Source organism: Camelus ferus, chromosome 11 (assembly GCF_009834535.1).
Source record: "Camelus ferus isolate YT-003-E chromosome 11, BCGSAC_Cfer_1.0, whole genome shotgun sequence".
NCBI classification, from domain to species: Eukaryota; Metazoa; Chordata; class Mammalia; order Artiodactyla; family Camelidae; genus Camelus; species Camelus ferus.
Genome location: NC_045706.1, coordinates 31,173,148 through 31,198,321, shown reverse-complemented (window position 1 = coordinate 31,198,321; position 25,174 = coordinate 31,173,148). Strand labels below are relative to the sequence as shown.

General features: G+C 33.2%; 1 protein-coding gene across 2 annotated transcripts in view; it reads left to right on the top strand.

Moving 5' to 3' along the window:
• EXOC6 (exocyst complex component 6) overlaps positions 1 to 25,174 on the top strand; it is a 169,221-nt gene that overhangs the window by 22,483 nt on the left and 121,564 nt on the right. For both annotated transcript variants that reach the window (XM_032491312.1, XM_032491313.1), the window contains exons 2-5: positions 13,220 to 13,391; positions 14,662 to 14,709; positions 14,800 to 14,890; positions 17,558 to 17,603. In XM_032491312.1, coding sequence (XP_032347203.1) covers positions 13,220 to 13,391; positions 14,662 to 14,709; positions 14,800 to 14,890; positions 17,558 to 17,603 — 357 coding nt within the window. The remainder of the gene's footprint in view (positions 1 to 13,219; positions 13,392 to 14,661; positions 14,710 to 14,799; positions 14,891 to 17,557; positions 17,604 to 25,174) is intronic.

Sequence of the window (25,174 nt, the reverse complement as noted above, 5' to 3'; positions counted from 1 at the left end):
TCATTTTTAATATTAGGAACAACAAATATGATTTATTTGTTGAATATTTATTGAAGTTACAATAGTCAACATATTAAATGTTGAATTTTGTTAAATATTTGTTAAATGAAATTAAATTGCATTATATGTAATTTTCATCCTATTTTCTCTATTTATCTGATTATTTCCTTACTGTTGCACATTTAGGTGGTTCTTATTTTGGTGAAATTCTATGAACTGTGGTATTAATTATAAAATAATTTCTTAGGATCTTTGTTCCTGGAAGTAAAAGTAATCATGTAGGCAATAGTAGATAATGGCTAACATCTGTTGACTTTTTACTATCTGCCACATGTTTTAAATACTTATATGTGGTAGTGCATTTAATCTTGATAAGAAGCAAATGAGGTACCCATTTGCAGATGAAGAAACTGAGGTAGAGATAGATTAGGTCATTTGCCCTAGGTACTCAATAAGTGGTGAGCTAGATTTGAGCACAGGCCATTTGGCTTCTGAGCATATACTCTTAGTCATTATGCTTTGCCTTTTGATTTAGAGTATCAGATAATGAAAGCTGCAATATAAAAACATTATTAAGTTTTAGTAAAAAAAAGGGGAGGTTTACATAAGATCGGGAACAGGAAGGAATGTGACCAGAACTGTACTCAGGAAGGGAGAGTCCTGTATCTTGAACTTGTAGCTCAGAGGAGGCTAAGATATTTAAATTAACTCACAATAAAGTGATATAGGCCCTTCATTCTCTGAGGTTCTAAGATACAGGCCTCCAGTAACTTTAGTAAGGCTAGTCTCTGGTTTATTCTATCCAGGGCTGGGGGCTGCTTGATGCAAGAAAAATCACTCACCCTTGTACCCTCTCCAGGCCCTTTTTCAGTTCTAAATGATGGAAAAATACAAACACCACCATCCTTCCCTACCTTCCCTTTTCATCGTTCCTATCCTCATTCATTCATTCCTGTGGTAAAAAAGAACATAAGTCAGGTTTGCTTTTAGCCTTTCCTGCTAGAAGGGCTAGTTCTTTTCAGTTTGGTAGGCCAGGCCTAATAGAATCCGTGCATAATGGTTTGTTGTTTTGTTTTCTGTTTTTGTCATGCCTGAATGTGAAGGCAGGCAACTATTCTTTGTGTGGTTTGTGAGAGAATGTGTGTATGTATTGTTGATGTTTGAGTATTGCCAGCTTCATTTTAAAGGAGCTTGATTTTGAGAAAATTCATTAATAGAGGCATTGCCACAGTAAGATGGGAGATACTCTGGAAATGAGCAATGAACATGTTATTGACATATTTAAGGTAAAATATTTCAGCTGCTGAATGTTTGCAGACTTTTTTGTAGTGAGCTCCTTTTACCTTTTTTTGTGCCGTATCCTCCAACACTCCTTGCGTCCAAGACTTGGAATACCTGGCTCTGGCCTTTTGTAGGCACATGGTGTTGAGCAAATCCTTTAACTTCTCTGAGCCTCATTTTCTTCATCTGTGAGGCAGAGGTAAAACCAATTGCCCTGTCCATTTCCCTAGGGTTCTTGGGATCAAATGGAGTGAATATATGCAAAATTGCTTTGTGGATTAAATTGCAAAGCACTAGCACAAATGTAAAAGATTATTTTTATTTTTTGTTTTGATAATTACATTCTGCTTTTGACTGGATGTAGAATTGCTCATCTCAACTTCTTGTTTTCTCCCCATTTTTTTCTGCTAAGCTGTGAAATGACAACAGAAGTATACTGTGTGGTCAGGATAAATAGTGGGAATTAGATCAGCCTTGTATCTGGGGAACCATATTTCTGTTTTCTTCCACACTACTTCTGAGTTACACTTATTTGGCCAAGTGTCTTTTGAAAAACATGTTATAAAAATTAAATTAATATGTATTAATCTATATTTATTTTTTAAATGCATAATTTTATAATCCTTTCTTCCAGAGTTAGAATTAAATATATCTACATATGACTTTCATTTTTAATGTTTTTTGCAATTTGGTGAAGTTCTTCTACTTCAGGATATACTTATATGAAGATATCTTTTCCAGGACCTCCAAAAATTGTTTTTTTTAAATGTTAACTTTACTTGACATATTTTTCCCCATAAAAATGCTAATGTTATATAGTTTAAGGGTAGGTTAAAAAACTCATAAATCTGTTAAAATTTTAGATTATTTTTCATTCAGTAATTTTAGCATTATCCTCATATATGACACCTAACATGAAAAAATGGTAAAAATTATCTATTTATAGATTTTTCCAGTGCTGATGAAGAAGATAAGTGAAATGCAGTTTTGTTGATATTTGACTGATACTCAGTTCCTTTATATCATACATTTACAAGCCAGTGATTATTTCCCATCAGTTTTCAATATAATATATGAACTCCCTTATATATTTATTATAAATTCAAACAGTGACTTTAAGATTTCTTTAGAAAATTATTTTTCTGTGTTTTTTAGTGTCTGAATGCCTGCAATATGTCAGGCACCATGTAATATATAAAAGTTTATCTTGTGCTACATTGTTTGTACTTCCCAGTAGGAGCCTGGTGTTGCCAGATAATTTTTATGGTGGTGTTTATGGTTGTTTTGTTATCTTTTAATTAAAAAATTTTAATTTAATTATAGTTGATTTACAACATTGTGTTAGTTACAGTAAAGTGATTTAGTTTTATAAATACATATATGTATATATATATATTTTTTCAGATTATTTTCCATTATAGGTTATTACAAGATGTTGAATATAGTTTCCTGTGTTAGTAGTGAATCCTTGTTGCTTATCTGTTTTATGTATAGTAGTTTGTATCTGTTAATCCTATATTCCTAATTTATCCTTCTCCACCCTTTCCTCTCTGGTAACCGAAAGTTTGTTTTCTGTGTCTGTGAGTCTGTTTCTGTTTTGTATATAGATTCATTTTTATTCTTTTTAGATTCCACATATAAGTGATGTATTTGTCTTTGATTTATTTATTATGATATTCTCTGGGTCCATCCATGTTGCTGCAAATGGTAATGTTTTATTCTTTTTATGGCTGAGTAATATTCCATTGGATATATATACCACATCTTCTTTATCCATTCATCTGCTTTTGGACACTTGGGTTGTTTCCATGTTTTGGCTGTTGTAAATAGTGCTGCTATGAACATTGGGGTGCACATATCTTTTTGAATTAGCATTTTTGTTTTTTTCTGGATATATGCCCACGAGTGGTACTGCTGGATCATGTGGTAGCTCTATTTTTAGTGTTTTAAGGAACCTCCAGACTGTTTTCCATAGTGGATGCACCAATTTACATTCCCACCAACAGTGTAAGGAGGGTTCCCTTTTCTCCACACCCTCTCCAGCATTTATAGTTCGTGGACTGTTTGATGATACCATAGTGATTGATATGAGGTGATACCTCATTGTGGTTTTGATTTGTATTTCTCTATTAGCATTGTTGAACATTTTTTCATGTGCCTATTGGCCATTTATTTGTATGTCTTCTTTGGAGAAATGTCTGTTTAGGTCTTCTGCCTATTTTTTGATTGGGTTGTTTGTTTTTTTGATACTGAGTTGTATGAGCTATTTGTAGATTTTTGGATAGTAACCCTTTATCAGCCACATCATTTGCAAATATTTTCTCCCAGTCCGTAGGTTGTCTTTTCATTTTGTTGATAGTTTCCTTTGCTGTGCAGAAACTTTTATATTTGGCTAGGTCCCATTTGTTTATTTTTGCTTTCATGTCTTTTGCCTTGAGAGACTGATCTAAGAAAATAATTGCTATGATTTAAGTCCAAGAATGCCTGTGTTCTCTTCTAGGAGTTTTATACTTTCATGTCTTATAGTTAGGTCTTTAAACCATTATGAATTTATTTTTATATATGGTATAAGGAGTCTTCTAATTTCATGGATTACATGCAGCTGTCCAGCTTTCCCAGCACCACTTGCTGAAGAGACTGTCTTTTCTCCACTGTATATTCTTGCCTCCTTTATCATAGATTAGTTGACTAAAGGTGTGTGGGTTATTTCTGGGCTGTCCATTCTGTTCCATTGATCCATATGTTTTTGTTGTTCTGCTAGTTTTAGCCATTATGTTAAAGCAATAGTTAACAGGATAAAGCAGATTCCAAAAAGGAGGAAATCTTATTTTTATTTTGATTTCATAGTACTTAGTTGTTAGGTTGAGTATGAGATTCACACTCTATTTTGATACAATAGTAGAAAAAAATATTCGGATTTCTAGAGGTTACTTTTTGGTGAAGAGTGCCCTCTAGTGAACCTTTTCTGTTTATTCAGATATGCAGTTCTTTGCATCCTCACAGCACTTGTGAATTGAGTGTAGAAATAGAAGACACTCTCAGTTCTCAAGGAATTTAGAAGACAAAACATACACTAACCAATTGGAGAGTAAATCTGATGTGTTATATAAATAAATAAAAGATAGTGTATTATAGATGATATATGTAAAATAGCTGGGAGCATTCCAGGTAATGAGGAAGTTATCATTCAATATAGCTATTCTATGAAAGTATCCCAAAGGAACTTATCTTGAGCTGATTTTGAAGGAAGTTTAAGATTGAGGCATATTGTTGGGGGAGCACCATCCTGAGGGTGGAAAAATAAGTTAAGGACTATGCTAAAAAGGATTAGTGCCAAAAAGAAAAAAGAAATAGAGAAAAAAGAAATTATTCTGGAAAATATTTAAATTTAATTCTATTTTAAATATTTTATGCAAATGTCCAAACAATTTGTTGCTGTACTTGGAAATCTTTTTTAGAGATTCAGGAAGGATACCACTGGACAGTTGTGGCTTGGGGTCTTTCATGCAATTGTGGTCAGATATTGGTTGCTGCTCAGGCTAAAATCAGCTGAGGCTTAACTAGACTAGACAGCGACAGTGACTCACTCATTGCGGGCACTTGATGTGGCTGTCATTTGAGAGTGCTCACATGTGGCCTCTTCAGCATGTCATTTTTAGGACCGTCAGACCTCTTACATGATGGTTGGTTTTCCCCAGAGTATCTAAAGACATCGTTGTGGAAGTTGCATGGCTTTTTCTAGCTTCTGAAGTCACGTATTATTACTTATGTTCTATTGGTTGAAGTAATCAGAAGCTTGCCCAAATTCAAAGGAAAGGAATAGAGACCCCACCTCTCAGTGGAAGGTGTGTCAAAGAATTTTGGACCTGCATTATAGACTTCATTTACTTTTCTGCCTCCTTGAAGAGTTAGGCTCCGTGCAAATACATTTTAATGATTTAGGGACAGCTATCCTCTGTATTAAAGTTGCCTGTGCATATACCTGTTTTCTGTGCTTGATTTTCAGTTTCTGTTATATACATGGTTGGTACTTAATGAATATTGTTGGAAAGAATTCTCCTTTCTTTTTATCCTACTGTTAATGCTTTGGAGCCATTTCAGTTATTATTTGCTCCTGTATTACAGAGTATCAGGGAAAGATATGGGAAAGTTGTTACTCATGTTTAATATATTTGATGAAATGGTTGGAAAAATGTTAGGAGTACTAACATTTAACATGACACCTTATACTGACGATTTTCTTTCTTGCTGTTCTAAATTGCCAGATAACTACAGTAGAAAAATAATTTTCCCCCAAGATTGAGTGGTATTTTGAGCAATCCTTTTGTATATTTAAGATAGAGAGATCATGTCTTTACTATTTGTTGTTTAAAAGAAAACAATTCCAAATTGTGACTTTATGTAAAAAGGGGTTTTTCTCCCAATTGATAAGTCATTTGCTATCTTTGAATATTTTAGTCTATTATTTCTCATATGGATGCTACTGGAATTGGGGGCACCTTGAATGTAAAGGCTGCTGAAGAGAGTTGCAGTATTTCAAGTCCCATTTCTGACTCTAGTTGCAGGGTTTCAAGTGAGTTATAAACTGGTATTGAAGAGACTGCTCCACTGAAAAACTTAGATTAAATTTCCAATTTACATAGCCTAGGATACAAAAACCAGGTGGTCACTTGGGTAGGAACGGATAGAATATCTCAGTGTAGCTTCTCCTGATTTCTAGGAGCCACAGAGGAAGTACAGAAAACTACTGAAGACTTTATCTGGACAAAGTGGAGTCAAACTAGTGTGTAACTGCCCTTTTATCCTTAGGGCTTATATATATTCTGTTCTAAAAAGATCTTAAATTAGCAATTCATGTGCTTCTATTTAAGGACATTTTTTCAAATCTTGGCTTGAAGTTAATTGCCAAATGACCAGTTTGTTGCATGACCAATTTCCTGAATTTGCCAAATCTTATTACTATACCAAAAACCTATTTTTAAAACTATTTTTGAGATTAATAGCAAGTAATTTGTATTGGATAGGATAGTTTTAATAGCTTTTGAAAATTTCTGATCAGCTTTTCTGATTACGTTTAACATTTTCTTCATAGCAGCATTTTTAGGAATCTTTTAATTTGTCAAAAGCTGATAATCATAGGGTGGTTAATTGTCATAAATACATTTAATATTCAGAAAAATATATTTTTAGTTAGTAACCAAACTTTCATTACTGATCACTATGATTTGTACTTAGAACATGAAAATTATTAAATATAAACATGAACTTGCTGAAAAAGTATCATAAATAGTCTTGTTAATATGAAAGGCCAAATCTTGAATACTAATGACTAGAAATGTGCAATTAAGATTGGTATGCTAGAAATTTAACCTTGATATGCTGTTTGAAACATTGGTGAAAGTACAGTAGAAATGCCTATGGACTGGCAGAATATAGAATGCTTAAAATGATGCAAAAGCATTTTTTTATTACTAGGAGTAGAGAATTAAGGCAAATGTGTCATTAGAGGAACTGGCCAAAAAATGTGGTTAATGTTTGAAAAAGTAAGAAATGACATTAAAAAGCATGCAATGGAAGTCAGAAACAGCTGATACAATTATTTTAGTAAAAGAAAAGTTAAAAGATCATTTTTCAGGAAACAGATTTTATTTTCGTAACAGTCACTGTGATGCAATTTTTTTTACAATGAAGATACAATGAAAGAAAAAGATGCTGAAAATAATATAAGGATATTATATGTTTTTTGACAAAAAAACCTAACGTGTTACCAGCAATAAGAGAGTTCTTTTTCACAAAATACCTTGTGAATGTTGTTTTTCATCAGAAAGATGTTTTCCTTAAAAAAACTGGAATATGATTAGTAAATTATTTTTCTTATTAACAGAATGTAGCATCTGTCCAAAAAATCGGAGTAGGGCCTGGTAAGACATTTGATTCAATGATACAAGCATTAATTTTCAAAGAACCAATTTTAACATTTAAATGACATCTTAGTTTTCTTCTATTTATTTTATTACCACTAGGTGGAGCTCTGTGCATACAATTCAAGAAGTCATTTCTGAAAGATCATTTACTTGTTTAAATTCTTTAAGCCTGATATATCAGATGATTAAATACTATGTGATAACTCATACTTCCACACTTTGCTTTCATGTGGAAGATTAGATATAATGAAGATAGAAAATGTGTACCTAAAATTTTTTAGTTATACTCTTAAAACATATGTATTACTTTTATGCATTCCTAGTTGCTGAAATTAAGATATGTAAATAAAATTATAGTGTAGCATAGTCCATCTTTGTTTTCCATTCGCAAAGTTTTAAAGTCATCTTTTCTTTTAAATTGATTTTCCATCTGCATTGTCTGATTAGCATTACATTTTTCCAGAAGTAAGATTTTATTGTGCTAAGCTTTTGGAAGTGATGACTGAACTCTTATATTGAATTCATTATCTGTATATGGAGTGTTAGGTGCAACTTTACTGGATGTGGATACTGGAAAATTTACCGACTTTCTAATGTTCACTCTTTCTGGTTTTGTCATATCTGTGTGTATTTATTTATAGGAACTTGAGTAGGCTTGCAAATAGACATTATAAAATTCTGGGGACATTTTGAAAGAAGAAAAAATTATTTTAATTAAAATTGTATGTTGCTTAAAAATCTAGAATAGTAATATATATGGCACACTAATTAGATGGATAAGACTGTTAACCAACTTAGGATTCAAAGAATGAACAGTGCTGAATGCTATTTCCTTTCTTGCCTTGCAAGTCAAAATTTCAAATGATTATCATTCAAAGACATAGAAAAAAGAAAAATAGATTTTTCAGAGTTCCTTCAGCTGAGGTCAGAGAACAGGGCCCTCCCTCAGTTTTCTCTCCTTCATACTTTGTTCCTCCTTATTTCCTTGGGTTTGTAATTTAATACTGCCTAACAATTAGGTATGCCTCAGTTCTCATCCCCTTTTTCTGTTCATTGGATGATTTCACCTGATGGGTGCAACAGTGCACATCGGGGATTCCCTACTGAGTCATTCTCAATTGTTGATCTTCAAAGTTGATCTGGTTAGTTGCTGTGCTGGTAACTTCTCTGCATTCTCATGCTGCTTATCACCATTTCTGATCGGAGAGTCTGTTTAACATAATGGTTAAAAGCACTGGCTTTGGAGTCAGGTGGACCTGGGGTTAAATCTTGGTCCCACTACTATGTGACTTTGGACATAAAGTCTTAATCTTCCCAAACTACATTTGTAAATTGGAATGCTAACAGAATTTATATCATAAAGCTGTAGTGAATATTGATAAGATAATACATGTAAATCACTTAATAGTAAGTACTTGGTTGTGTGTTAACTTTTTTTTGTTGTTGTTGTTAATCTTCATTTTGCTAAGCCAGAAGCAGCCGAATATTACTCCTCTTTAGTCCACTAAGTCTCTGGGGAGTTGTTGACAGGGAAGGGTGTGTGTTCTCTGCTTCTCTCCATATCCATCTCTCCACCTTCTCTCCAAATTATCTCTATAATTAAGCATAGATCCCTTCAGAGAAAAGGTTGATAATTCCTGCTATGCATATAGTGTCAAAACATTTTTGGGATAAGAATTGCTTTTCCTTTCTTCCTTTTTCCAGTGTTCTTATACATGTCCACACTTTCTCCTTTCCTGCTTCTCTCTATTCACTTAGCTACTTGTTATTGGCAAATTTTTAGACTAGTTATTTTTGATACTACTTTTCATCAGAGTGGGTAGAGGGTTAAATCAACTACATGTAATGATTAATGCCTTTTTGAGCGTTTGTGTCTGGCTTTTAGATTTTCGCTGCATCTATTAAATTGAGAAAGTCAGAACTATGAATTTTCTAGGATTCTTTTCAGGACTCTAGAATATTCTTTTTAATGGATTTTGGATTCTGGAACTTGCCTGATCCTTCAGTACTTTCTTTAAATGTGTTTTTTTCCTGTGACTTACAAAGTTTCTTTATTGCAACTTCATTTCTATGTACTTTTCTCAGAATGATCTCATTGATACGGATTGTGGTTGACAAGTGGTTGTATCAACTTGGAGTGCAGCTTGTACTCATGTCTGGAATGGCAAATGGTTATGAAGGGTCAGGAGAGACTAAGACTTATTAATAGGCAGATCAAGACCTACTCTTCTTTCTCATTCACAGTACTAATTCTTTAACATCATTTTTATTTCCTGTATTGGGGCTTAACAGTTCTATTTCAATAGCAGAAGTCATGGAATGTAAATAGTTCACCCATTTCAGGCTTTGATTTTCTATTAATGGAGGGTGGATATTACATACATGTTCTGATATTGTTTTTCATTGTTTTCTTTTGGTATTTTCTGTTTACTATCTGGTATTTTAAGAGCCAGCTAAATATCAAACTTTTATTAAAATATGTAAAAAAAAATCTTAGAAATGTATATATATATTACTTAATGAAATACAATACTTGTTCACGATAGTGAAATAAAAATGTGTTTATAGTACACCAAGGTCAGTCAGATAAACTTCCTCTTGCACATAGATTTTCCTTTGGAATAATATCTGTTTAATTAAGAGTTCTTGTTAGCTCTATGTATTAATTGTAGGAAAAGCACAAGATGGAAATTCTAGTACTGCCTCAGCCTCTCACTAAGTAGACTACATTGAGCAAGTCATTTGCCATTTCTGTGACTATTTCCTCATTTGTGGGAAGGTGGCAGTGATATTCTCTCTGGTGTGGTATAAGAAATAAATGAAACAGTAGCTGTAGAAGGCCCTATGCTATTACCAGGCATTAATGGTAGTCAGCTCCTTCAGCATGGTAATTGAGTCTTAGCCATATTTGATATTTGCAGCCAGTACTTAATTATTCAGAAGATTGTTTACTCATTTAACAAGGATTTGGTTGTCTCTTATGTGCATAGTATGATAGCAGCCAGTATATACTGGGCACTTACTATGTGTCGGTTTTGTGCTAAGAGCTTTTCATGTTTACTAATTTAATCCTCATAACACTCTGATACTTTTTAATTTTTAAATCCCTATTTATTGTTGAGAGAATTTGGATTTAGAGAAGTCAGGTAGCTTACCTGGGGTTGAACAGCTAGTAAGTTTCCTTTCTGATTCTATCTATCTGACCATCCATCTGTCCATCCATCAGTTATCTATGGAGCATCTGCTATATGCTAGTCTCTATTCTTGGGCTGGTTATACAACAGGGAACAAAACAGACAAAAACTTCCTGCTCTCCTGCAACTTACGTTCCAGTGGACAAAGATGGAAAATAAATAAAAGTATGAAATAGTGTATTTTACAGTGGTAAGAGTGATGCAGTAACAAAGTAAACTCCTTTATTTTAGAAAATGAAAAAAGGAGAAAAAATAAAGCAGGAAAGGGAATTGTGTATGTGTGTGTATAATGTGGATATTGTAGCCAGAAAGGGCTTCATCAAGAAGAGGATGAATGACCTGAAGGAGGTGAGGGAGGCAGCCACATGTGAGAAATGTGATCCAGTGAAGGAAATAGCATGTGCAAAGCATAGGACAGGAATGTGCCTGGTGTGTTTCAGGAACCACAAGGAGGCCAGTGTTGCTGGCATGGAATAAGTAAAGTATTAGGGAGTGAGATCACTGAGGTAACATGGGGCATAATTATTTAGGCCTTTATGGGCTGTTGTAAGAGAAATAGGATTTTGAGCAGAAGAGAGACATGGGCTCTGATTTATATTCTAGAGGGATCGTTCTGTCTACTGTGCTGATAACAGACTAAAGGGGAGCAAGGGTGGAAGCAAGAAGACTAGTTACGAAGCATTTGGCAATAATCTAGGCAAGACACATTGATGGCTTAGTCCAGGGTGGTACCAGTGGAGGTAGTGAGATGTGGTCGGATTGTTTTGGTGGGGACGGTGAGAAAAAGTGAATAGCCAGGGATAATTTCAAGGTTGTTTGCCTGAACAACTAGAAGAATGGAGTTTACTAAGATGAGGGAAGACTGTGGGAGGACCAAGTTTTGGGGAAGAAGATAGCAATTCATTTTGGACATATTTGAGATGCTTATCAGATAACCAGTTGGAGAGTTGCACGAGTTTGAAGCTTAAGGGAGAGGTCAGGGCTAGAGATATAAATTTGGGAGGTGTCAGATTGTTTATGGAATTTGAAGCTCCAGGTCTGGATGAGATCGAGAGACTGGCATAGGTAAAAAAGAAAAGATGTCTAAGATCAGAGCTTAGTTCTAGTTTAGCTCTTAAAATTTTTAATAATACTCATTTTTGATATTAAAAAATTTATCCACATTATTTTATTATGAAAGAACATAATAATTTAAAATGCCTAAAATTAACTAATATTTTATAGAATTGATTCTTACACATCCATAGATTTCAAATATATTTTTAATAAAATTATTATTAACTTAAAGGCCCAAGTTCTTAATGATTACTATTTTATATTGCTTTCTCTAGTGTTATAATAAGTACTCACTAAAAACCTACCACATGAGGGCTGCCCTCAAGAAGCTTATGGTCTATGTGAGAAACACAATATATGTCATATACTTGAAACATTTAAGTTACAATGTAATGTATTATAATTTAACTGTATGAAACGTGTCAGAGAGTGTAGAAAGGACTGTAAGTTTACTTATTCTACAGATGAAAAGATTACTTGGCAATGGGAATAATTGAAAAAGGACTGCTAGAGGAAATGGGACTTGAACTGAACCTCAAGCAATGGGCAACAGATGGGGAGCACATTTTTGGGAGATCCCCAAGACTGCCTTCAGATTCAGTAATTCACTAGGAGGACTCACAGAATTTAGCAAAGCTGTTATACTCTCAATTACTGTTTGCTACAGTGTAAGGATACAGATTAAAATTAACAAGAGAAGGCACATAAGGCAGGGTCTAGGAGAGTTCCAGGGGGGAGCTTCCCAGTGGAGTCATCTGGACAGCACTTACTTCCCTGAGCAATGTTGCATGGCAACGCTCATGGAGTATTACTAACCAGGGAAGCTCTCCCAAGCCATGGTGTGCAGGGTTTTCACCAGGGATTGGTCCTATAGACACAGCTGACTGCCTGAATTGCTGACCTTAATCTTTAGCCCCTCCAGACCTCATACCATGTGGTCCGATGTCCCCATCCACTGTAAATCACAATGTAAGTCAGATTGTTAGTTTAGACTATTTGGCATTGCCCAGGGCACCCAGGTAAACAAAATCCTCTATCAGGCGGGATATTCCAAAGGCTAACCTCCCAGGAGTTGGGGGCAAGGACCAAACCTTTCTTTGGGCAAGGTTAATCCTTTACTGCATGGTGGGTGAAGTCCCTCAATGTGGAGACAGCATGAGCTGAGATACAGTAGGGGTGTGAACGCCATGTTTACAGAATATTGTTGTAACTGCAATATGGCCTTGTAATTGAGAGTATGCACTCTGGAGCCAGACTACCAGGATTCATATCCCAGCTGTCACTTGCTAGTTGTAGAATATGATGGTTATATAATCTGTAACTTATCTGTAAATTAGCAAAGGTACTAACAATACCTATATTATAGACTTGTTGTGAGGATTGAAGAGTTAATATGTAGAGCACTCAGAATATGTCCTGACACACAGTAAATGCTGTAGAAATCAGCAGTTTGTTCACCCATTCATTCATTATTCACTTATTGGTTCTATTTTGAGACCTAGCATGTTGAAGGCTCATCTCCTGAGTCTCTGACCTTTATTTCCAAATACCTAGTGATATACCTAGAGGACTTGGAGCTCTTTAAATATTAGCATGTTCAAAAAGAAATTATGTATTTTCCACTCATATTTTTCTACTATTGTCAGTACTGTCAACTCTGTTCAGAGATTTTGAGATACCAGCTCTTGCAAAGATTAGGCTAATAAAGAATACATTTTGGTGAACTGGAAAGTTAATATTAGCTTTCTTTTTGTATATATACAGGTCTGTGTATGATGACCAACCAAATGCACACAAGAAGTTTATGGAAAAGTTAGATGCATGTATCCGTAATCATGACAAAGAAATTGAAAAGATGTGTAATTTTCATCATCAGGGTTTTGTAGATGCTATCACAGAACTCCTTAAAGTAAGGACTGATGCAGAAAAACTGAAGGTAAGAAATATGTTAAAATTCTATTTACTTTTGCTCCCATTAAATTACTCAGGTATCAGTTTATAGTGCATATTTACAAGTCATTATTAAATGCACTACTTTGAAGAAATGAATTAGTGTATATATTTGGGAGTGCTCTGTTAACACAGTTGTCATGCTAATGACAGGAGTAATCTTTTTTTTTGTAAAGCAAGTAATGCATTGACTTAACAGGATTTCTTTCCTGCAGGGAAATGAAGTAAAGAAATTCACACAATGAAAGGCCTCATTTGCAGTTTTAGAGTTCTTAAAGTGACAATTAGTACAATGTTGATGAAAAGCTAGTCTCTGAAAACTTTAAAAAACTTACTCTAAGTGATTGTGTTCTCAAAATTATTTAATAATAGTGAAGCCGTTTTTTGTTATTTCTTTTAATAGCAATGTGTAATTTTCTTAAAGAAAGTCGGTCTACATTTTCTGTCACACAGCAAAAACATTATTAATTAAATGAGACCTGGATTTATTCTGTCAGAATACAAAATATTTAGTTATAAGAATTGCCCTATTTATCTTTCTTTACATTTGGCGAGCTTAGCAGACAGAACAACCCTGATTCCCCAAAGGTTATGATTAGAAAACTATTATATAAAGGATATTCAGATAACAAGAGACCAAATACAGCATCAATGAGGTCACTGAGCATCTTTGTTCAGAAATTAATGAGATTTTTAATAAACCAGAATGTGCTTCCTTACTATGATGACCTAATGAGTCACTTAATATGTGGGAAAATTTGAGGTTGAGCTTTGCCTGCACCTGCAGCATTAAAATGTTGCTGTGGATTGAGATTTCCGTGTTTGATGTTAATCAACCACCCAGTGTTTGCATTCAGCAAAGTATGAATGTTTAATTACCATAAAATGCAATCACCATTTCCTACAGACAATGAATGGCACATAGACCTCATTGAAGTTATCAAAAAGGGACCAGTGGTCAATTGGGTCACTGATTTGAATTGTTTGACAGACTTAGAGAAGCAAGTAAAGTTCAAAAATCTAGATTAAATTTGAGAAGTTTGCCACAGAATCTGTTAAAAAGAACTGTCATAAGTAATTGAAGTTAACAAAAGCCCTTTTCAATCAAAAGTTCAAGTTCAAGCTGTAGAGTTAATTTGAATTTGCATTTCTTTGTTCTAAGTTTTTCATGAAGCATGATCTGATTACAAGGGTGAGCAGTTACATCAGGGCAGTTTTATGCATATTTGTCTAACTAAGGTGAAATTATTTTTAAGGTGCAAGTTACTGATACCAATCGAAGATTTCAAGATGCTGGAAAGGAGGTGAGAAAATGATACTTTTTTTGTGTGTATTCAACTTGTGGATGCAATTTAACTGTTCAGTTTAGAATATGGACATTTCTTCTTTTTAAGGTGATAGTCCAAACAGAAGATATTATTCGATGTAGAATTCAGCAGAGGAATATTACAACTGTAGTAGAAAAATTGCAGTTATGCCTCCCAGGTGAGTTAAACTTATGCATAATGTAATGTTCAACTTGGTAAAATTGTAATTTAATTATAGCGTATAGTCATTATATATTATGGGAATTAGATTACTTGGCTGTTGTGTCCCCAAAGTCCATGGTTTTCTTTCTTATCTACTTTATTCCTTGAATTTTCATGATTTTCCTTATTATAAGGCCCCTATTTGATGATCAATCACTTCAGTCTCCTAGAACCTCTACCTTCCCATTTCCTTTCTGCCTAGTTTGTCTTTTGTTCCTCCCCACCCCCCACTTTTTTCCCCTCAGAATACTCTCCCATAGGGAAAGTGCCTTTTAATTATATTTTCTCTCCTTTTCCAGTTTCCCTAATTTTTTTTTTTTTTTTTTTACTTTTAGTTTTCCATTGTTTTCTTTTTATCACCTAAGGTTGGTCTTGCTTTGCTCACAATTTCATTTTGCTAATAAGGTAAGAAAACATCCAAAATACTTGATCTTCTCCCTTTTCCAGTCTTGACTTTCCTTGTATATTTTGGAAAGACTGACTTTTTAGGTTTCCGAGTTTCTGGTCTCTCTGTTAGGGCTCAGATATTATTGGGACATAAAATAAATTTTGAAGAAACTAACCAGTATTTTCTTTACCTGGATATACTCTGTTCAAACATAAGGAAGACATCTTTTTCTTAACATAGTAAGCTAAATCCATCTCAGTGTCCCATCTTTTAACTAATTTTTTTTAGGAAGGAATCTGAACTTTCTTATCCAGGGGAGTAGAATAAGGTCCTTTATTTTCATAATGTAAATTTAGCTTAGACTACAAATTATATTAACTGTTAGCAGATTTTTTTTTAGCTAAAAGATTATTTTCTGACTTGTGAGAATAAAACTTTTTTTTCTTTTGTTTTAGAGTCACTGAAATTCTGCTCTCTTAATTTCTGGTGGGCCAGGGATATTTGTACATTAACTTTGAGTAAATAAAATGTCTGCTTATTATGTTAGGTTTTAGGTTTGAGAAACCTATTTCCTTATAGTAATACTTAGGTTTGAGAAACCTATTTCCTTATAGTGATGCTTAACAGTACCTTTTTGCCACCATCAGATATGTAGAAATAGCCATGAAGACAATCTCTTAAGTTTGAATACTTTGTCCCTGAATGGTAATAAGCCTAAAAAATTGGGTGCTGATGAAATAAGAAAGAGGAAATTCAGCTTATTCAACCCTAGTGGACTATTTAAAATAGAGAAATAAAGGGAAGTAGAGGTTAGATTTTTGTTACTGCTACTGCCTGCTCTCAAGGCTGGACAAGAAATCTGGGTTCATGTAAACACTGGGTTCTTAACAGCCACATCCAGACATTTTCCTTTCCTCCATCTATCCTTCTATCTAATTATCCACTCAGACATATTTTTGTGTGTCAGGTATAATGGTAGATATTGGAAATATAAAGTTGAAAATGACATAGTAGGATGTCTATGAGGGATCCTGCAATCTAATGTGAATAAAGACAAATAAGCCATTCCTGCACAATTGCCTAACTCCTCCTTAGATTAGAAGGAGTACGAGAGAATTTAAGAAGTCACAGGGTAAACAGTGAATTTTCCTGGTGCATTGTTAATTGATTATTTTTGAGGAAAGCATGATTTTTATATTAAAACAATATGGAAATAATATAAGGTAGATGTGAAATTATGTGGATTGTCGAGATAAAACAGGAGACTTCAAAAAAAGTTAATACTTGTAGCAGCAGTTTTAGGCTCTTTCTTAGGTTGTGTGTTCATTCTAATGCTTTGGTTGGAAAATGTGAGAAATATTACATTGCAATAAATGGACTTTGATAAAAATTACATAGGATCTGCAGAGTTAGCTATGGCTCATTATAGCCACCATTGCAGTTTTTATGGTTTTCCAGACAATTAAACAATATCTTTTGTGAACTTGAAGACCCCCGGGGAGTAGCCATAAGACTGTAAAAAATCTGGAAAAAAATGTGTCTATCTCTCTGAGCTAGGAAAATGTGAACTGGCTTGATGAGCTAACAGTGATTTACCTACTTTATACTTTGAAATTCTACTAAGGAAGAATGGTTATCTACATAGTTGCATTAAAACCTTTTTGGTGGCATCTTTTCTTGCTGACACTTGTAGCAATTTTATTGAATAACTGCATTTTTGAGCCTTAGATGGTAATGATAAAACAAAGATACTTTGTTTATTTATGCCTTTATTACACTTTACTCTCTGCTATAAAAGCTTTTGAAAAAGATTTTTTTCTCTGTGGGTTTGGTGTAAAATTTTGTTTAGTGAGCTGTAACACAGTTGTGTTACTTTATTTGGTTGCTCAGCTTTCTCTCAAATAACTAATGTCCAGACTTCCAATTCTACTGCAGGAAGAGGTGTCAGTAAATTTTTGATTAAGGTAATTGTTACTGAGGTTGATGTCTCAGTTATAGGTGTGTCAGCATGTGCAAGTGTTGCCAGTTCAATATGATGTATATATTTAATGTTCAATATATGTAGAAATTAAAATGTTTGCATTTACTTGAAGTATAAAATTTTATTGGAAAGTACAAGCCTAAATCAAAGTATAGAGAAAAATTCTTGATTGCTCTTCCTTGCTTTAATTATTTTCATCTCCTAAATTTTTTTTTAATTTTGAAAGCTAAAATAAGTTATATTTTTTAATACAGTGCTGGAAATGTACAGTAAGCTAAAAGAACAGATGAGTGCAAAAAGGTGAGTTGTTTTCTTTCCTATTTGTTTTTAATAAGAGTTTTCCCCTATTACTGAGAACATAGATAAAATTACTGTAAATTATAGTGAATCATCTGAAGTTCTGCTTTCTGTGTTTATCTAGTCTTTGTTAATACAGTCTGCCCATCAGGATCATTCAATAAAGCAATTCTTAGCCATTGATTTGTGGAGCCTTGACCTTTGTAACTGATATCAACATACTGTCTCTTATCTGTCACAGTTGTACATCCTCATATTTTAAGTAATAGTTAATAGTTCTGTTTGTTTGTTGCAAAAAAAGCAGATATTATCCTCCCTACCTGCCATTCATCGTTCCTCCTTCCTAGGGCAAAAACTTTTGCTTCTTTTAGGAAATTATTTTGGTGTTTACATTTATGTCTTTAAATAACTTTTTCTATTACTTCACTATTTTCAAGTTTGGGCATTATATATTTCTTCAGTAATTTAATCTAATATTTATATCTAAATTTCCCCAGTTATCTCCAGGATGTCTTGTATTTTCTTTTCTTTCCTGAAACGTTGGTTGGTATGTATTTTTTGTCTCTGTAATCTGGAACAGTCTACCCATTTTTCTTTGTTTTTCATAAAAGAGTCCAGGTTAGTTGTATTGTAGACCAGAGCATTTTGGATTTGTTTAATTATTTTCTCATTATTAGATTCAGATTAAATGTTTTTGACAAGAGTACATCATAAGTGGTATTGTGTACCTTTTATTGTATGACATCAGAAGGCATATGCTATCAGATTATCTCTAGGTTATCCTAAATTTGATCATTTGGTTAAGGGGATGGCTATCAGATCTCTAATGAAAAGGTATATTTTTCTTTTTGCAATTAAGAAATCTGTAGGGGGTAATATTTTGAGTCCTGTTTCTTAACAACTTTTCACCCAGTGGTTTTAGGATTCTTTAATCAGTTATTATAATTGGGGTTACAAAATGGTGATTTTTATAATTTTATCATTTCTTTAACATTTATTAGCTAGCTTTTTTATATAAATAAATTTTCCTTTTTTAGCTCATTTTTTTCTGATTATCACTGTGAACTCACGGATTTTTAAAAAATAAATGTATTATAATCCATATTCTCATTATTCTTTTTGATGCACAAATTGTCCCCAGTTTGGCTATAAGAACCCCTTAAGCCAGTTCCTGTGTCCTTGTTTGTCTTTGACTACTTTCTTGCTTATCATACAATAAATAAGATGTTCCAGGCTCATGCTGTACTTTTCTTGCCCTAGATCTAGAAATAGCCATCCTCCAAAATACAACTCCTACACACACACACACACACACACACACACACACACACACACACACACACACACACACACACACACACACACACACACACACACACACACACACACACACACACACACACCTGACTTTCATGCCCTCCAGTTTCCAGGTTTGCCATTGAGAAGTTTGTGTGTATTTATACTTCCCTTTAATAAATGCATAGGAGTAAAATTGCTGGGTTATAATTTAGATGTAGGCTACACTTTGTGATAAAGCATTAAATAGTTTTCTAAAATAATTGTGCCATTTTACACTCCCATTCTAATGAATGAGAATTTCAGTCACTTCACATCCTTGTCATTATGTTCTGAGCCATTTTGGCAAATGTAAAATATTATCTCCTGGTTACAATTTGCATTTCTCTGATGACTGATATTGAGTCCCGTTTCACTAGCTATTTGATCATTTGTGTATTTTTTTTTTGTAAAATGGTCAGGTGTTTTGTCTATAATTTTAGATTTACAGAAGTATTGAGCAGAAAGTACAGAACATTTCCATATACTGCACTCTCCTTTTGATGCATAATTTCCTTATAATATCTTGCATTCATATAGTATATTTGTTATAATTTTTGAACTAATATTAACACATTATTAAGTCCATAGTTTATAGTATGGTTCACTCCTTGTGTTGTACAATTCTGTGGGTTTTGACAAGTGCATAATGTTATGTAGTCACCATTACAGTATTACACAGAATAGTTTCACTGCCTGAAGAATCCTTTGTGTTCCATCTCTTTTCCTTTCCCTTCCCCTTCAAACTACTGCCAGTCACTGAACTTTTGACGGTTTCTATTGTTTTGTTTTTTAAGAATGTCATGTAGTTGTTAAATTTCCCTGGTTGGGAACACAGTATATAGCATATTTAGACTGGTTTCTTTCATTTAGCAATATGCATTTAAGTTTCCTCCATGTCTTTCCGTGGCTTAATAGCTCATTTCTCTATATTCGTAAATAATGTTGCATTGTATGGATGTACCACAGTTTGTTTATTCACTCACATGTTGAAGGACACCTTGATTGCTTCTAATTTCTGCTCTGAACATTTGTGTACAGCTATTTGTGTGGACATTTCAGGTAAATACCCAGGGGTACGATTATTAGATCACATGGTAAGACTATAACTAGCTTTGTGAGAAACTGCCAAACTGCCTTCCAAAGTGGCTTTACTGTTTTATATTTCCTCCAATAATGAATGAGAGTTCCTATTGCTCCACACCCTCCCCAGAATTTGATATTGTCAGTGTTTTGGATTTTAGCCATTCAAATAAGTGGATGATGGTATCTCATTGTTTTAATTTGCAGTTCCCTAATAGCATATGATGTTGAGCATTGTTTCATATGCCTATTTGCCGTCTGTATAATTTTCTTTTGTGAGTTATCTGTTCAGATCTTTTGCCTACTTTTAAATTTGGTTGGTTGTTTTCTTATTGTGGGTTTTAAGTGTTCTTTGTATATTTTGGAAACTAGTGCTTTATCATATATATGTTTTGAAAGTATTTTCTCCCAGTGTGTGGCTTGTCTTTTCATTCTTTTAGCAGTGTTTTTTTAGAGCAGATTTTAATTTTAATGAAGTCCAATTTGCCTTTTTTCTCCCCATGGATTGTGCTTTGGTGCTGTTTCAAAAAACTCATTGCCAAACCCAAGGTCACCTATATTTTCTCTTACGTTATTTCTAGAGTTTTATAGTTTTATGTTTTATATTTGTATCTGTGATCTATTTTGAGTTAATTTTTTTGTGAAATCCATCCATGAACATGGAATATTTCTCCATTTGTGTGGATTTTCTTTGATATCTTTAAACAGAGTTTTGTGGTTTTCCTTATATAGATTTTGCACAGGTATGGTTAGATTTATACTTTTTTGGTGATAATGTAATTGGTGTTATGTTTTTAATTTCAAATTCTGATTGTTCTTGCTGATTTACAGGAAGGCAGTTGACTTTTCTAAGTTAACCTTGTATCCTTCAGTCTTGCTATAAGCAGGAATTTTTCTGTTGATTCTTTGGGATTTTCTGCAGACAGTCATGTCATCTGCAGACAAAGACTTTTTTCTTTCTTGCCAATATGAATACCTCTTATTTCCTTTTCTTGTCTTACTGCATTAGCTAGGAATTCCAGTATGAAATTAAATGGGAGTGTAAGGGGGAACATCCTTGCGTATTTCTAATCTCATGGAGAAAAGCATCTTGTTTCTCACCGTTAAGTATGATGTTAGCTTTGTATGATTTCTATTCTTTTAAACTTGTTAAGATGTGTTTTATGGCTCAGAATTTGGTCTGTATTGGAGAATGTGCTATGTGAATTTGAGAAAAATATGTATTTTGCTAATGTTTGGTGTTGTATTCTCTGTAAGTGACAGTTAAATCCCATTGCTTGATGGTGCGCTTTAGTTCAACTATATCCTTACTGAATTTCTACTTATTGGAATTGTCAATTATTGTTAGAGGAGTGCTGAAGTCTCCAGTATAATAGTGAATTTGTCTCTTTTGCCTTGCAGTTCTGTTTTTGCCTCATGTATTTTGATATTCTGTTGTTAGGCCCATACACCTTAAGAATTGTTATGTCTTTTAGGAAATTTTCCATTTTATCATTATGTAATTCTCCTTTTTATCCCTCATGATTTTCCTTACCCTGAGGTCTGCTTTATCTGAAATTAATGTATTCCAGCTTTCTTTTGATTAGTGTCAGCATGGCATGTCTTTTTCCATCTCTTTATTTTTAATCTTTCTGTGTCTTTATATTTAAAGTGGTTGCTTTTTGGCGAAATAGTTGGGTCTCACGTATTTTTTTAATCTACCTGGAATCACAGAGCTTCTAGAAGAAAAGGTCACATAATAGCTTCACAACCCTGGGGTAAGCAAGGATTTTTTTTTTTTTTTGAAGAATCACAAAAAGGTATTATAAAAATTGATAAATTGAACTTCAAATAAAAAATTTCCATTTATAAAATGACTCTTCTAAGAGAGTTGATAGGCAAGCCACAGACTAGGAGTAAACACTTGCAGTGTGTTTGCTGACAGGATTCATAATCACAATATATAGAGCTTCTATAAATTAATAATAAAAAGGAAAAAAAATAAGGAACTTCTGGTTTCTGGCCTAAGATGTAAAGACCTTTGAAGGCATCACTCCTGTCCTTACAACAGGAAAAGAACTAAACAAACTGAAAATCAAGAATTTTTTTTTTTTAGATCCATCAAAGAGAACTGAGGTCACAGGGCAAACTGTTGCCCCCCCAAACTGGAGCAACAGGCAGATACAGACTGTCACAGTTTACTGAGATGAGAAGCCACTGCTTGAGCCTGGTAGGAACACTGAAAAGTAATTAAGTGTATACTAGCTTGAGAGATAAAATCTCCTGGGGGCCCAGCCCTAGGAAATCCCCTACACTTTCTTGAGTTTTACCTTTAGGAGCCCTACCAGATTCTCACGGTGAAGATCACAGGAAAATACCAGCAGATGGGGAAAAAAATATATATTGATATAAGCCCAGAGTGCTCTGTTCTCGTTAACAAAGGCAGGCTGGCAAGATTTTGATATGACTTTTAAGACTTTTTATTCTTGAGTCAGTTTTTATATTTTATGTTTTGTGGAGGACTTTGACCACTTTATAGTTGTTGAATTTATTGGCATAAAGTTATTTATAATATTGTTCTATTATCTTTTTAGTGTCTGTAGGATTTGTAGTAAAATTTTTATTTTTATTCCCGTTATTAGTAATTTGTGTCTTCTATATCTGTCTTTTTTTTTCTTGATTTGTCTGAAAGAGAGGCTTATCAATTTTATGCCTATTTTCAAAGATCTAATATTTGAGTTTATTTTTTTCTATTTGATTCCTACTCTTATTTTTATTATTTCTGTTCTTTTACTTGAGGTTTAATTTTTTTCTTCTTTTTCTGTCTTGATAAAGTGGAAATTTAGAACAGTGGTTTTATGCCTTTCTTTCTCTATTATAAACATACGAAGTTATACATTTCCCTCTGAGCACTGCCTTAGTTGTATCCCACATTTTTGAAATGTTATGTTTTCATTATCTTTTAGTTTAAAATGTTTTCTAATTTTTATTTATTTATTTATTTATTTATTTATTTATTTATTTATTTATTTATTTATTTATTCATTCATTCATTCATTCATTCATTCATTTATTTTTACTTTTGGGTTATTTACCAGTGTATTGTTTAATTTTCAAATATTTGGGGGATTTTTAAAGATATAATCTTTATTATTTATTTCTAGTTTAATACTTTAGGGTTAATAAACATACTCTGTGATTTCAAGTTTCTTTGACATCAATCATGTTATTTATCTTGGGGAATATTTCCTGTATACTTGAAGAGACTATATATTTTGCAGCTGTAACTTTAGTGTTCTAGAAATATTAATTAGGTCATCATGGTTGTTAGAGTAATTCAGATTTTCTATATCCTTAGTGTTTTTTGTGTGTTAGTGTTTCATTGATTGTGGGTTTTTCTGTTTTTTTGATTTTGTTTTTGATTCTTTAAATTTTGTTTCATATATTTCAAAGCTCTGATATTAGGTACACACACAGTTACAGTTATTTTATATTCTTATTAGTTAACCTTTCATCATTATGAAATGTCCTTCTTTATCTTTGGTAACATTCTGTATCTTGAATTCAACTTTGCCTGATATTACTGTAGTCATTATAGTTATTCCAGCATACTTAAACTTAGTGTTTGCATGGTAAGTCTTTGACACCTTTTACTTTTAACCTCAGTCTTTATATTTAAAGTGTGTTTCTTATCAACAGCAATTAGTTGGATCTTAATGTTTTTTCATCCAGGGGACAATCTCTACTTTGGACATGGAGTTTTAGACCATTTGCATTTAATGTAGTTATGGTTGATTTTCAGTTCGTCTTGCTATTTGTTTTTTATTTATCTAATCAATTTTTAGTTCTTATTGTTTTCCTTTCCTTCCTTTTTACAAATGAGTTTTTAAAAAAATACATACATATATTTCTCCTCTATTCACTTATTAGGTATACCTCTTTGTTTATCCTTTTAGTGTCTACTCTAGAGAGTATAATATGCATGTTTAACTTATCACAGTCCACCTTCAAATAGTATTACATCAATTATATAAGAAACTTGTAATACTACAATTCTGTATATCCTGCCTGCTTTGCCCTTAGTTTCATGTATTTTACTTGTAACATATGTTATAAACTGTATATATGAATCATAATTAAACCAGATTCCTTTATATTTACCATTTTATCCTTTCTGTTGCTCTGGGGTGTTTTGGTTTTTTCCTTTTTTCTTTTTCTTTTTTTTGGGGGGGTGGGTGGGGTGGAGATCCAAGCTTCTATCTTTAGCATAATAAACTGTTTAGTGTTTGTTGTACTGCACATCTACTTGCTGGAAAAAAGATTTTCTTACTTTTGTCTATCTGGAAATGTGTTTATTTTACTTTCATTTTTGAACAATATTTTATTAAATGTGGAATTCTAGGTTGCCAGAGGTCTTCTTCCCCAGCATTAAAATGTTATGTTTTCTTATCCTCTGTTCTCCATCATTTCTATTGAGAGGTTCCACTATCATTCTTATCAGTGTTACAAGATTTGTAATAGGTCTTTTTTCCTCTGGCTACTTTTAGGATTTTTTTCCCTCTATCGTTTGTTTTTTAAGTTTGACTATGATATGCTTAGATGTGATTTTCCTTGTATTTCCTTCTATTGCTTGAGGTTTGTTTAGCTTATTGGCTCTGTGGTTGACACTTTCCATTAATTTGGACAAAATTTTGGTTATTATCTCTTCAGATATTACTTCTTTACCATTGTTCTCTCTTTCTCCTTCTTTTCTAAATTCCAGTTATATGTATGTTAGATAATTTAATGTTGTTCCATAATTTCCAGGAGCTCATTTCTCCCTTTTCACTCTTTTTTTGTGTGTGTGTGTTTCAGTTGGATCATTTTTTGGACCTGTTTTCAAATTTACTGTGCTAATTTCAGTCTCAGACATTACTACTCTTTTTTTTTTCATTCTTTATGTGTATGTATTTGTGTGTGTGTTTCAGTTTGCATAATTTCTATTTAGCTGTCTTCCAATTCATGGGTCATTTCTTCTGTGTCCATTCTGCTGTTAAGTCCATTGAATAAATTCTTTGTTCTGATTTTTTTAATTGTAACATTTTCATTTGACTCTTTGTTATAATTTCTATTTTTCCATTAAAATTTTTCATCTCTTCATGCATATTGACTATATTTTCTACTAGATTCTCTAATAC